Genomic DNA, 13,074 nt, shown 5'->3' on the forward strand with positions numbered 1-13,074 from the left:
TCAAACTTGAGTAAATCAAATGAAATTAGCAATGCAATAACTACCTCAAAGGATTTGATTTAGCGCTAATGTAGAAGGTCAAGAGGGTTTTTACCTCAGCTTCAATCTCATCATAAAGAAACTGCTTTTTAAACTTTGTGAGAGCATAGTGTGCGCTGTCGTTGTACAGATCCAATGAATACAACACATACCTGAAGAGATCAGACATACTCAGAAGCACATTTCATAAAAGCATTCTTTTATCCACATGCACTATGGCAATTCATGTGTTAATTGTATTTGTGGTTCTCACTCCATCATAGAGGCCTCTTTAGTCTCCAGGATGTGGTCTGTGAGGATCCAGGGCATGGACATCTCAATTGGGAACTGGATGCGGCGACCCATTGTGAGCTCCAAAAAGAACTCACGGAACCAGAGCTGGGACAAATCACAGCACTGCTGCAGCGTCTCTGCAACACATCACGGGTGTGTAAGAGACCAAACATCCCAGCAGGCACAACAACGTCACAAGATGTAGATATTTGATTCAATTTCGGTTGTGACATCAGATGACTAAAATTCAATGTCAATTCAACGTCTAATGTCAACGTTAATTTGATGTCCAGTATGAATGTGTATTTGTGCTATTTTTCTTTCAAATAAAAGCCTTTAATAAATGAATGACATTTTTGAAGTGTCTACACACTTTTTTTAGGCCTCTGTGGACACAGAAGAGCTCAGTAATGGGTATTGATGCAGAATGGTTGGTTAAATAACAAAAGTATAGCTGTATAGTTTGTAATCATTTTACTGTTGTTAAAATGGTGAATGCTGTAACAAATGGCTAGATTGGTGTGAACTGCCATTTAGCCTGTTCTTTACCACTGAAGTTGAGCAGGTGAGTGTAGAAGAATGATTCGCGATGGAACTTCTCAATGTCTAGGATGGTCGGACCCTCCAAACTACTGCGCAGAGTCTTCTTTGAGCCGCTCTTATCAGCGACCAGAGACTCCAGCATCGTCCTGACCATATACAGCTACACAGAGACACAAAGAGAGGAAGCAGATGAAAGACAGTGCAAAGTTGGATCTTTACTCCTTAAAAAGTCTTTACTCTTTGCACATGCACATTTATCCACCGCTCCATAAACAGAAAAACATTTGAAAAACATGGAGACATGAATGGATCAGATTCTGTCTGTATTAACAAGCAGGTATATAATAGTAAACTACTCACTGAGGTATCATACATAAAGCCAACATTTTAGGCATCATTGCAACCCTAGTTCAGAACCGTGTCTTGACAGAAACCTCTTGTGGTGAAATTCAACCATAATCATACAGAGCTCAAGGCAATGGCAGAAAAGCTTGAAATCAATCCACACTAAAACAAAAACATTGAGTCAAGAATTAAAATTAAAAACAAAGCATGGGAACAATCATCAACACATACTTTATCAAATTAAACTGTAACATGTATGATTCAAGCAGCAGAGCACTGAGATCACGTTGAGTGGCAGCACCAATTACAGCTCAAATCCCTGAGGCGCTATTGACATTCAATACGACACCATTCACCGGCACACCGGATCAAGCCTGCTTCATACAACATCTGTGGCAGAAGCAAGTGGAAGATTACAAGCTCTTCTGAATGACACTGGGGGAGCTGTGTGTGCGTGTGTGTGTGTGTGTGTGTGTGTGTGTGTGTGTGTGTGTGTGCAATGCCGGTTTCACACCACATGCGTAAGCAGAATGGGTTTTTTTTTTGGCACCCATGTTAACAGATTACAGTCGTGGCCAAAAGTATTGGCAGTGACACAAATTTTGTGTTTTGCTAAATTTGCTACTTAAGCTTTTGTGGTGTTCATTAACATTGTTTCTAGATTATGTCACTGTCAATACTTGTAGAAACAATGTGAATGAACACCACAACAACTTAAGTAGCATTTTTTTGCACACAGCTTCTGCACTGCCTCTGCTCTGCTTGTATGGCTGGTTAGGTTGTTTCAGGTAAAGAGTTGTATTACACGCTGCTGCATTCAGAATGCAAATCATAACTTCAGACATCTGAAGGAGTTTTTTTACCGTCATACATTTTCTGTATGTACAAATGGGTTTCTACATTGTCTTTGTATTGCGAATTACAGAGTTGCACACCTGAGTGCTGGAGGGTCCTACGGCACGACGAGGAACTTTGATATCAAATCCCCCTTTAGGATCCTTCTCACCCCGCAAAGCTGGGTCATTATGTGGCTCTCTGCCAGTCTCCCAATCACAGATGGTCTTACGGATGGCCTGGAGGATGCTGCAACAAAGTCACGGTTAGCCAAAACAGACTTAAACAACTAGAGCTGTAAGACAGAAAGATCACTCAGTTTGGTGCTCTGTTGTACCTCTGGATGACATTCTTCTTTTTCTTGATGGCCTGACGCAGCGGTTCTCTGAGCGTGACCTGGGCAAAGTCTTGCAGAGCTGCATAGATGGTGTGACGGATTGCATGGTTGAACACACTCTCCATACGGCCCATCAGAACCTGCAGGCCCTTTATCATGGCAATGACCTAAACACATGTAGACAGAAGACACACACTCTTCTGAGTTTACTTCGGACACACTAAACAATCAGTCAATGACACTGAATTTTATGAACATTAAGATGACAAAAGTTATTGATTTAGAATCAAAAATCAATTCAGTCACTGATAAGATTCAGTGAGTTCATTCAGAGAAGGACTGAATCAAAACACAGGCCTACACAGAGTTAAATACTAAAATTGTAGTCATTCTAAATAAATAATACAATTAAATAAAATTTGTAAAACAAAGTAAGTAACAAAGTACCTCCACCAGGGCAAATTTCTCCTCACAGGTGTAGTTGTATCTGGTGGCACGTTCATACTCCTCAGCGTTGTCTGGGCATTCTTTGTTGGAGTATTTATCTGTGGGGTGCACCAACTTCCAGGAATACTGCAAAAAGGAAAACATTTGACAATCTTTCATGTATAATTGCTTGTGACGATTATTCTGCAAGAGATGTAAGAACAACATCAAAGCTACTTCACAAATTTCAGAAACCCCCAGCCTAATTTGCTACAAATATCAAAATCCATTTTACTAATGGCCAAGAATGGACCTGTTTCCATGGCAACAATATTTCACGAGATCGACAGCATAAAATGTTTTGTTCAAAGGGGGAAAAAAAGTAGAGCTGGAATTGACTATTAAAGTGATTCAAATGAAAGGTGAAAACATTGCTGGCCTTGTGGAAACAAAAAGCAGTGCACACCAGGGGACTGACAGGCCCTGTCTATTCAATGAATGAGTTCAAGAGCTGTCTTGAATTGGTGGGTTGCTGATACTGGAAAAAAAAGAGAGTTAGTTAGTCTTTAGCATGTGCGACAAGATGTCTTTCTGCCAGGTGAAGCACATGGTGTGGTCCTCAGACACGGAGCAGGACCTGAGCAAATTCATTTCTGAGAAAATACATTTTTCCGTTTTGAGCAACTCAGTTAAGCAGCTCTCAGAGACTTCTATCAGAGAGCACTCATTAAAAGAGGTTTTGACAGGCTGGTGTTTGTTACTGATGATAGATGGTTTCAAAGAACTTGGCATGTTCGTTATCTTCTTTTAGAAGACTGTATACTTTATGTACAACACAAAAACATTTTAGAGTTGACCGACAACTTAAGCATCTCAAGTTAATATGGCTTCTTTTTCTTCCTTACTCTTAAATGCCTGAAAGGGAGGAACATGTTAAGTCTGAAGACTGGCGATATTATGTCGCTTTTTACATATTTTCGGAGCCTAGGTGTGCCAATATTTTTCTATTTCATTATCAATATTTTTTGTTTGAGAATTTTTCCAGTGATGTGTGTGCTTTTGGTTTTATTTTATTGTAATTTTGTCATTAAACACAACAGTTGAGAGTCACTGGAAACTAGTCAGAGAGAGGGGAAAGAAACCAGGACATAATTGAACAAAAAAAAAAAAAAAATTACTCATTGCTGATGCACAAATCATATTTGACAAAGGATATTTGAAATACTTTAATATAAAAAAGCTTTATATTTTATTGCACACCATACCATATGAGCATAAAATCTTCAACAAAACAAAAACAATAAAAAATAATTTAAAAATACAAAAAAATAAGAGATTTCTAAGAGAACAGTATGAAACCAGGGATCCAGCCATTTGTCACCCACATAATCACCACTACACATCATTTGTAGTTCAGCTTTTCCTGATTGGTGGTCACATACATAAATATGAGTGTAACAATGCCACTCACCACTTCCATGACCTGAGCGCTCCAATGAGAGAGCAGCTGCAGACCCTGCAGAGCCAGATCAAACAGCTTCCTGTATTCAGAGTCTGTCTTCTGGGCCTCCTGACGGCCTGAGCCAGTCACTACCTGCAAAAACGAGAAAAGAAGGCAATGACACAACAAGCAAACAGGATAATATAACATCCAACACAACTACTATCATTAGTGAGAAAATTAATGAACCACTGAAATCTCTTCACACAAGCTTATGACAAAACTCCAGGATCCCTGCCGCATTTACAGAAGCACAGGCTGCATTCGAAATGAACAAACACAGGAGGAAATGCCAAAACCCTGTCTCTGTGCCCTTGTTTCAGCTATCCAAGACAACACATGACACAAGCACTGTGTCGAAACCCCTGACATCTGACAACCAGGGCTGTGGAACGAACAAACAAATTCCTCCCCTGTTTCTTCTTGTCAGCAGGCTGCTGTCACTGATAGCGAACCCCAGTTGTCCTCTAGCTGCCAGTACGGTTTCATTATAGTGCTGCTCCCATGTCTTAATTCAATCCCAGCCTGGCCTCCTCCCCTCACATTTCCATATTTATCTGTAAGAATACAGCCCCCATGCTTCTGAATGCAAACTCTTGCGGAGTTGCAGAGATTGAGCCTTGAATCCATTCAGCCAAGGAAAAGGGAATCATGTATGAAGCGAGAGCTGCTCGCTCTCCCATTGCTAATAAATAATTTATAAAATTTACTCACATGAGAAAAAAACTAACTCAACAAGGGCAATATAAGCCACTGTAGCTGCTGATTCTTGTATGATTCCCACCATTAACACACTTTTAAAATATATTTTTCAGCATCTGCTAGGGTGAGGCTTACTCAGTTTAATTAGCAAGTATTTTTTGCCATAGTTACTATAAGAACTAGAGCACTAGCAGAATATGCCGCATGAATACTTTTGCATTAAATTGATCAAAAGTGATCCTAAAGGCTTCACACAGAAACAAATGAATCAGATTTTAAATGAACGCTGTTCTTTCAAACTTTCTTTTCATCATAGAATCCTGAAAAAAATTCTATCATGGTTTTCACAAAATATTAACATTTTATAAAAGTTAGATATGTTGCTTGAGCACAAAATCGGCATATTAGAATGATTTCTGAAGGTTGATGTGACTTTCATTGTAAAATGTATTAAAATAAAAAGTTATTTTATAGAAAACAGTTATATTATTTCACAACATGAATGTTTACTGTATTCTTGAGCAAATAATTAACATTACTGCAGCCAAAATTGTGATTTAAATCCAACTCTAATAAGCATCAACTGCTTGAATGTGACGCTAAACAACACATTTGTTTTTGCCAGTTTCTGAATCAAAGAGCTACTCAGAAAACAAACTTCGTCAGAGGTCTTATGTTTAGAAATAGCAAGTAATTTGGCATATTAGGTAATAGACATTTCATCCCCCAACGTCACTGGCAGCATGAGTCAGTGCATGGCAACTGGGGAGCCTGCACTTCATTTGTTTATAAAGACGGTGATGAAAAGACAGTTTTCTTTTTGAAAAACTTCTCACCTCATTGTTGCTGTAGCGAGCCAGCTCAGAAATGAAGCGCATGTGGTCTTCACGGATTTGAATCATCTGCTCGCAGATATTATACTGCGGGCTACTGCCTGCAGATGTGCATGACCACCTAGAGGATGGAGGAGGCCAGGCAATTAAAAAACATGGAAGGGTCCAGTAAATAGAACAACATTTGGCTATTTTCATTTCTGGTGAACTTTCAGAAAATTTGGAATCACGTAATGCCAAATGTAAAAAAAAAAAAAAGGATGTAGAAATATAGAATTTTAATGATGGTTTTGCAATCTTAATTCTTCATTTATTAGTGTCTTGGAAAAGAGCAACCAGTACATTATTAAACATATCTTTAAGTTACATGAGTTTGGTAAGGCAGATTTACATTTTGGGTTAAGCTAATACCCATCTACATATACAGTGTTCACATTTAAATATGGCATCCTAGGACACCCACCTGGATTTGTTTTCCTCATAGTGAGCACTGGTTTTGATATAGCGGGCCAGCTCAATCTGCATGTCCCCAAACAGAGGTACTACCTGCAATTGCTGTAGTGGCATGGCAGAAGGTCAAATCAATTTGAAATCCTCCAATAAAAGTGGTTTACACCAGGTATTAACATGCATGTTAAATGCATTTCCATCTGTGAATGTCAGAAATCTGACGTCTGTTTTTATTACCAAAAACACACAGACAGACACACCTTGAAAAATTTGTCAATTTTTGTGAGGTTGATTCTCTTCTTGGCATCCAGTTTGTAGATGCTGCTGTTGGTTCCATCCATGAGATAGAGACCAAAGCCCATCACCTACAAGACATAATAACACCAAACTGGCATTAAAATCCTTAATATCTTGATTTTTACATTAAACAGTGTACTACTTGGTAACAGTGACTACTTGGTCAAGATTATGATCCACATTTAATATTGTCAGAAGTTTAAGAAATACTAGCAAAAACATAGTACTATCCTTAACTAGAAATGCAGAGGCACTTTTTTCCATTTTTCTGTAATTGTAAATATTATACCATACAAGTATTTTTTCTATTCAGCAAGGACAAATTCATTTAATCGTTTAATCATTTAATCAAATATCTCTGCGTCAAATAAATTCTGTTCTTTTAAAATTTCTATTCACCAAGAATCCTGAACAAAATGTAGCAAGGTTCAAGCAAAAATATTAAGTGGTGCTACTGTTTTCCATATTTTAAAAAAAGAGCATTAATTCATCATATTAGATAGATTTTTCTCAAGGATCATCTGAAGACTGGAGTAATGGCTGCTGAAAATTCAGCTTTGCCTTCACAGGACTAAATTCCATTTTAAAATACATTAAAATAGAAAATATTTTTTTAACTGTCATAATATTAATCAATATTGCCGTTTTTACTGTGTTCGTGAACAAATAAATGCAGCCTTGTTGAGCATAAAAAGATTCCTTTCAAAAAGATTCAAAATATATGCTTACTTTGAGTAGCATGTGTTTCTCACTGGGGGTGAGGTACATCTTGTTTTCGTAGTAGTCCACGCACAGGTTAACGATGTCTGCCAACAGCTCATCAAATCCATGAATCACTTCAAGCTGCTGCTGTAGGGACTGAAGCAGAGACGCCCGTCAACATCAGCAACTCATACACAGAACGTGTCTAAAGCCCTGCCGCATGTGTTTGTGTTTATTATGCTGCTATATCCAGTTTAGTGAATGTCAGAGTTCATGAGCTGGTCTACATAAAACACAAATATGTCTTCACTACAGTTGCAAAACAAATTAACACATCTTGTTTATGTAGATACTTTACAGTCAATGCACTTTCTTAGTATTAGGTGTTAGTTTACAGAAGATGGTGTGCTACCTGAGTGATCTTGTTATGGTTGGCCAGGAACATGGATAAGTTCTGAGATTCCTGAATGGAGGATGGCTCAGACATTTTCCTCAGGAACTGGGCGGCTCTGATGGAAAGAGAGAGAAAAACATCAGCAAAGAAGAGAAAGACCAACAGAACAAATCACAATCAGTTTAAACACTATGTGTCACTATGACAAGCAATTATAAATAAATACTTGTATTAGACAAATTCAATTATTGTCTAATAAACACTTATGTTACATGTTAAACAAAATATGTTGCTTTCGTTTTTATGGGGGGAACAGTGAAAATATTGGCAGTAAATCTGATCTAATGGCCCAGCAGGAAAGGAAATCTAACCTAGAAAGAAAAACACAATAAGAAAAAGACAGTCATAGAGAGATATCGAGAAAGACAGCAAGAGAATGACAAGAAAAGCATTTGAAGACATGAGATGGGTGAAAACTGGATGGGTGGTTGACAAATCTGACATTTCGTAAAAAGTGTTAAGCAGGTGGGTCGGTTGATGGAAGATTTGATGGAAGAACTCGCAGCTCGATTGGACATTCAGACATTCAGAATTATGGACGTTGCCATCTTTGACTTTTCTTTGGTCACTGATGCTATGCTTACTGGTAAGAAATACAGACTTGACTCCATTTACACGTTCATACAGTATTCCAGACGCAACTGTAAGCTGCTGTGTGAACAGGACATTAAGACTCACACCTGTAAGTGAATGCGGTTGTCAATCCCAAAAACTGATATTGTGAACATAGCCATAGATGTGCAGCACCTCTGTTCCATTTAACATAACTTTATTTTGACACTTTGGAATCTTGTATAGCTATTTCAACAAGTACTGTATAAGATAATGAGTATGCAGCTAGTGAACAAAAATACATCACTAACAACATCCAACAACATTGCACTGCTTCAACCTGGAAATGGTCCATACAAAATATGCTTTGTATATGATGTACAAGTACGTACACATATTAAAAAGTAGTTTTTTTTATGTTTTTGAAAGACGTCTTGTATGTTCACCAAGGCCGCATTTATTTCAAATAACCAATTTCTGTTTTATCATTTATTATTTATTTTCAGCAGCCTCCACTGTCAAATGATCCTTCAGACATCACTGCTGATCATCCTCATTCATCATATGCTGATTTAATGCTTAAGAAACATTTATTCTGGTTAGCATTATCTCTGAAATTATTGTGGAAACCATTTTTTTTTATTCAGGATTCTTTGATGAACTGAAACAGCATTAAATTGAAATATAAATATATAAAAAATATATATATATCTTTCGTAACATTTGAAATGTATTTACTGTCAAGTTTTGACAAATTGAATGCATCCTTGCTGAATACAAGTATTAATTTGCTTAAAAAAAATAAAATAAAAAAATCATACTGGTAAATACAATGCTTTAAATATTTTATTAGTTTAAAATGTCTGTAAAATGCCAAAAACATGTGTGTATACTACAGTGATAACACTGACCAGAAGAATTCAGATGTAGAATGACTGCCATCTAGAGGATGAAAGTATTAATGATGAGGCTAGATGCAAAACTGAGGCTCCCAGTTACCTCTTGTAGGCGGAGTGATCATTTTTGACGCTGCACTTCATGTTCTTAAGTTCGTCCAGTACTGCAAACATGTTGATGAACTTCCCCAGCGTGAGCAAATAGGCCTCAGACACAAAGTCCTTCCTCCTCTCGGCGTGACATAGTCGACGCACTTCCCCACAGAAGCGATCTATTGCTGTCCTCTGAGAATTAAGTAAAATGAAGCATTAGTATATCTTAAAACGTCTTATATTGAAATCTAGAAAACAGCATTAATCTTTACCTGAAAGTACATGAAGTTCATTAGTTTAGTGACTTCAGGCTCGAGCACCTCCACTGTCTTCTCATAGATCTCCACTCTGTTAGGCTGTTCATTACACTTCACCTGAGAGAGGGACAGATGGAGAGGGGCAAAACAACATACTTCAAATCCGTGTTGATGGTGGTGTGAGTTTTTTTTGAGTGGCTTTAGACGTTTACCTGAGGAATAGCTCTTGAACAGCTCCTCCAGGTATACAGCATCACGGCATACTCCTGTCCTTCCTCCAACATCTCATTCTGTAACACACAGCAGAAGTTCCCCATGAAATGATAAGCACACAGACTTATTCTACACACAGTGGGGACAAAAGATGAGAGGGGAATTTTACTCAAAGATTACAATTCTGTCATTAATTACGCACCCTCACGTTGTCCTCCAGACCACACATTAAGATATTTCTGATGATATTTTGAAGAATTGTTGAATAAAGTTGTTATTTTTGTTTCCTTTGCAAGCAAAAACTTATTCTCGTCTCTTCATAAAATTAAGGCTGAACCACTGACAATCTTAACAGTGTCCTTACTTTCTGAGCCTGGGAACATTGCTGTCTATGCAGGGTCAGAAAGCTCTTGTATTTCATCAAAAATATCATAATTTGTGTTCTGAATATGAATGAAGGTCTTACGGGTTTGGAACGACATAAGAGTGAGCAAATAATAACAGAATTTAGATTTTTGGGTGAACTATCTCTTTAAGGCCACTCTGAAAATGTGGATTTTTTTCTATGTAAATGATTATATCAATTGATTGATTATATTTAAATTATTATTCTAATTTGTTTTAGAATAATGAACAAGAACGTAAAATGCAGAAATATTTAGAATTTATTCTACAATATTTCAAGGTTAAAACTTTGTCAAACTATACTAAATAAACGATAAATAACCGATAATTCATAAAAACATTTTAATACTGTCATTTTTTTCAGGTAGCTTAAATTGTGATGCTAGTCATTTATTTTTTAATTCAACATTTTCTATTAATTAATAAGCACATAATAAAAAACAAAATAATAATATTTACAACAATGCAAAATAAATAGATTGCTGGACTAGTGATCTCAGAATTTTAAAGCCCAATTTACACATCAAATACAGCTTCTACAATAAACCTTTATCTCATGATGAATGTAATGCCAAAGAACAGATTAACCCACTTAATCTTAAGAACTCTCTAAAAAAAACTTTGAAGAAAATCTTCCCTAGGGTAACGAAACGCTCTTTCATAGACACCCCGAAACTCAGTGGGTGTGGCACCACACTACTTCCACACACACTCTTCAATTCCTCAAATGATGCAAAAGAGTCCCTGACAGCTATTACCTCTCACAAATAGAGCACACAGCAATTCACATTCAATACAAAAACCATTCAGAGCAGCCCACTCCGCTTGGCCAGGCTCTTCAAATAGGCATGGTGAACTGGGACAATGAGAGACTCCAATGGGCTCTCTTAAATCCATTCAAACCCCTGACAGACTCCTTTAGAAGGGCTTCCAGAGGTCTGGCTCGGTGGACTGGTTCGGACAGTCAAGATCAGCTCAACGGAGCTGTGATGGAGTTGAGGTTTAGTGATTTAAAGAAGGTTAGCTAGAGAAGGTGGAGTTGAACAGCTGCCTGATTTTGTGGAAATGTTGAGAAGATCTTACCATGTTGGAGTGGACGGTGGCCTGCTCGATGTAACGTGCAATGCCTGTCACAAAAGCATTGCGGTCCTCAAAGTTGGTGTTGAAGTTAGGCTAAGGGTGGTAAAAAGAAAAAAAACTTGGTTATGCACTGTCTTCAGGTATTTTGGGTTTATATAAATAAACTGAAGGTCTAGGTCGGTTGTCACCTGGTAAACGAGCGAGGAGGGCAGAGGCTCAATGCAGGGCTGCTGATCTGGAAGTGGCAGCTCCTCCAGCAGGTCCACATTAGACAGAGCATCTTCTAGAGTCACCGCGGACGCCATCACTCTAGAACCAAACACATACTTTCCATTTCACCCAAAAGTGAGGAATTAATCAGAACAGTACCATTCACACATTTTTCTTTGCGCAATACTGTTTCATACCGTCAGATATGTTTAATATTTGATATAACAAATGGCAAACATCAACAACTAATGTCAATGTTTGAAAACTATAGCAACAGCGCAAAGGCAAGCGAGAGGTTTCTAGCTGACAGGAAAAAAATAAAACATCAAAACAACCAAAAAAACTCTCCCTTATCGTTGCAACTGGGCAATTTTTCACACCTCACAGCGTCGGCTGTCAGAATGAAAGTGCTCCTACTTCCTCTCTTCCCCTTATGGGGCAAAACCTCATACTGTGTGCTAAACTGGCACGATGCAACAAAAATAATAATACTACTTCACTGTATAGACTAGAGGCTTTCATGCTGACAGTGATTAAACTGCTAGAAATTCCAACTATTATTACATTGAAAACAAATCACTGAGATACAATGATTTCGATTATAGCTTTGTTCTCACGGGTCCAGAGCCTGTACATGGAACAAAAATCATCTGCTTGGCTGTGATTAGGTGTCATGTTTTATAGCAGTTTCACATTTAGCAGGAAAAACTAATTGCTTGCTTGTTGCTGAAACTAATACTGGCCACAAGCACACAGAAGTAGCTGACAGACAATTAAAGGACATCAAAAGAGGAAACGCGATGAAAGCCAGAGGAAATGGAGAGGGGCTGCTGTGGTCTTGGAGAGATTCCTACAGATAAACACTGTAGATATCCATAGTGAGCTGTGGCTATTACTGACACACATTTAGACATATTTAAAAAGTAAAAGTGTAGCTGATCATGGTGCTGCACTTTTAGAGTTAAAAGAGAACTTCACAGAGGAAAAAAAAGCAGAAGGAGGCATTATCAGGAAGCAAGCGAATAGAAAAGAGTAGGGTCTGCAGTCTATCATGAAGAACAGCGAGTCTCTAGAGAAACATAGTGATGTTATCAGACACACTGCTGCGGTTGACACTGGCAGCTGCTTTTGACTGAGCAGCTGTACTTTTAAATGCAAATCGTACACACTCAATTGAAGCTGAAGAGCATCATTTGTTTTAATGTTAACATCTCTGTGCAATGTGCAGAGAAAACTCTAAGTATAATCCACCTGTAGAATGACTTCCTGAAGAATGTAAACAGAGACGGACTATTCCTTTGCCAGATGGGGGATGGGAAGAAGAGACAGCATTTTGGAAAGCTGTTTGGATAATATTACTTTTGCAAGCCCGAGTTTAAGTCAAAGGTGATGAAATTTGAGATAGAACACTACTTTTGATTATTGAGATTAAACTCAATTTGATGTCTATTACAAAAACTAAATATACACATACATACACTGGGTTTCTGCAGGTTTTGTGAAATATTCTTTCTAAATGTAAATATCTAGATGAACACAAAAAGTTATCAGCCCTACTTCAAAGTTTTAAAATACAATCTACACTGCTTTATATTCATTTTAAGAAATAAAGAAAGCAAGCAAGCAAGCTAA

The 13,074-nt window shown here is 37.7% G+C and overlaps 1 protein-coding gene across 1 annotated transcript in view; it reads right to left on the minus strand.

The window, feature by feature from the left end:
- cyfip1 (cytoplasmic FMR1 interacting protein 1) overlaps positions 1-13,074 on the minus strand; it is a 36,628-nt gene that overhangs the window by 18,790 nt on the left and 4,764 nt on the right. Inside the window, exons 2-18 of the mRNA XM_059570885.1 lie at positions 11,421-11,541; positions 11,236-11,325; positions 9,747-9,824; positions 9,550-9,651; positions 9,288-9,469; positions 7,695-7,791; positions 7,310-7,438; positions 6,544-6,648; positions 6,297-6,388; positions 5,837-5,954; positions 4,269-4,391; positions 2,819-2,944; positions 2,372-2,538; positions 2,136-2,283; positions 862-1,015; positions 293-449; positions 95-191 (exon numbers count right to left, since the gene is read on the minus strand). Of these exons, the coding sequence (XP_059426868.1) occupies positions 95-191; positions 293-449; positions 862-1,015; positions 2,136-2,283; positions 2,372-2,538; positions 2,819-2,944; positions 4,269-4,391; positions 5,837-5,954; positions 6,297-6,388; positions 6,544-6,648; positions 7,310-7,438; positions 7,695-7,791; positions 9,288-9,469; positions 9,550-9,651; positions 9,747-9,824; positions 11,236-11,325; positions 11,421-11,537 (2,082 nt within the window). The 5' untranslated portion in view covers positions 11,538-11,541. The remainder of the gene's footprint in view (positions 1-94; positions 192-292; positions 450-861; positions 1,016-2,135; positions 2,284-2,371; positions 2,539-2,818; positions 2,945-4,268; positions 4,392-5,836; positions 5,955-6,296; positions 6,389-6,543; positions 6,649-7,309; positions 7,439-7,694; positions 7,792-9,287; positions 9,470-9,549; positions 9,652-9,746; positions 9,825-11,235; positions 11,326-11,420; positions 11,542-13,074) is intronic.

The sequence above is a fragment of the Carassius carassius genome, chromosome 17 (assembly GCF_963082965.1).
Source record: "Carassius carassius chromosome 17, fCarCar2.1, whole genome shotgun sequence".
Classification (NCBI taxonomy): Eukaryota; Metazoa; Chordata; class Actinopteri; order Cypriniformes; family Cyprinidae; genus Carassius; species Carassius carassius.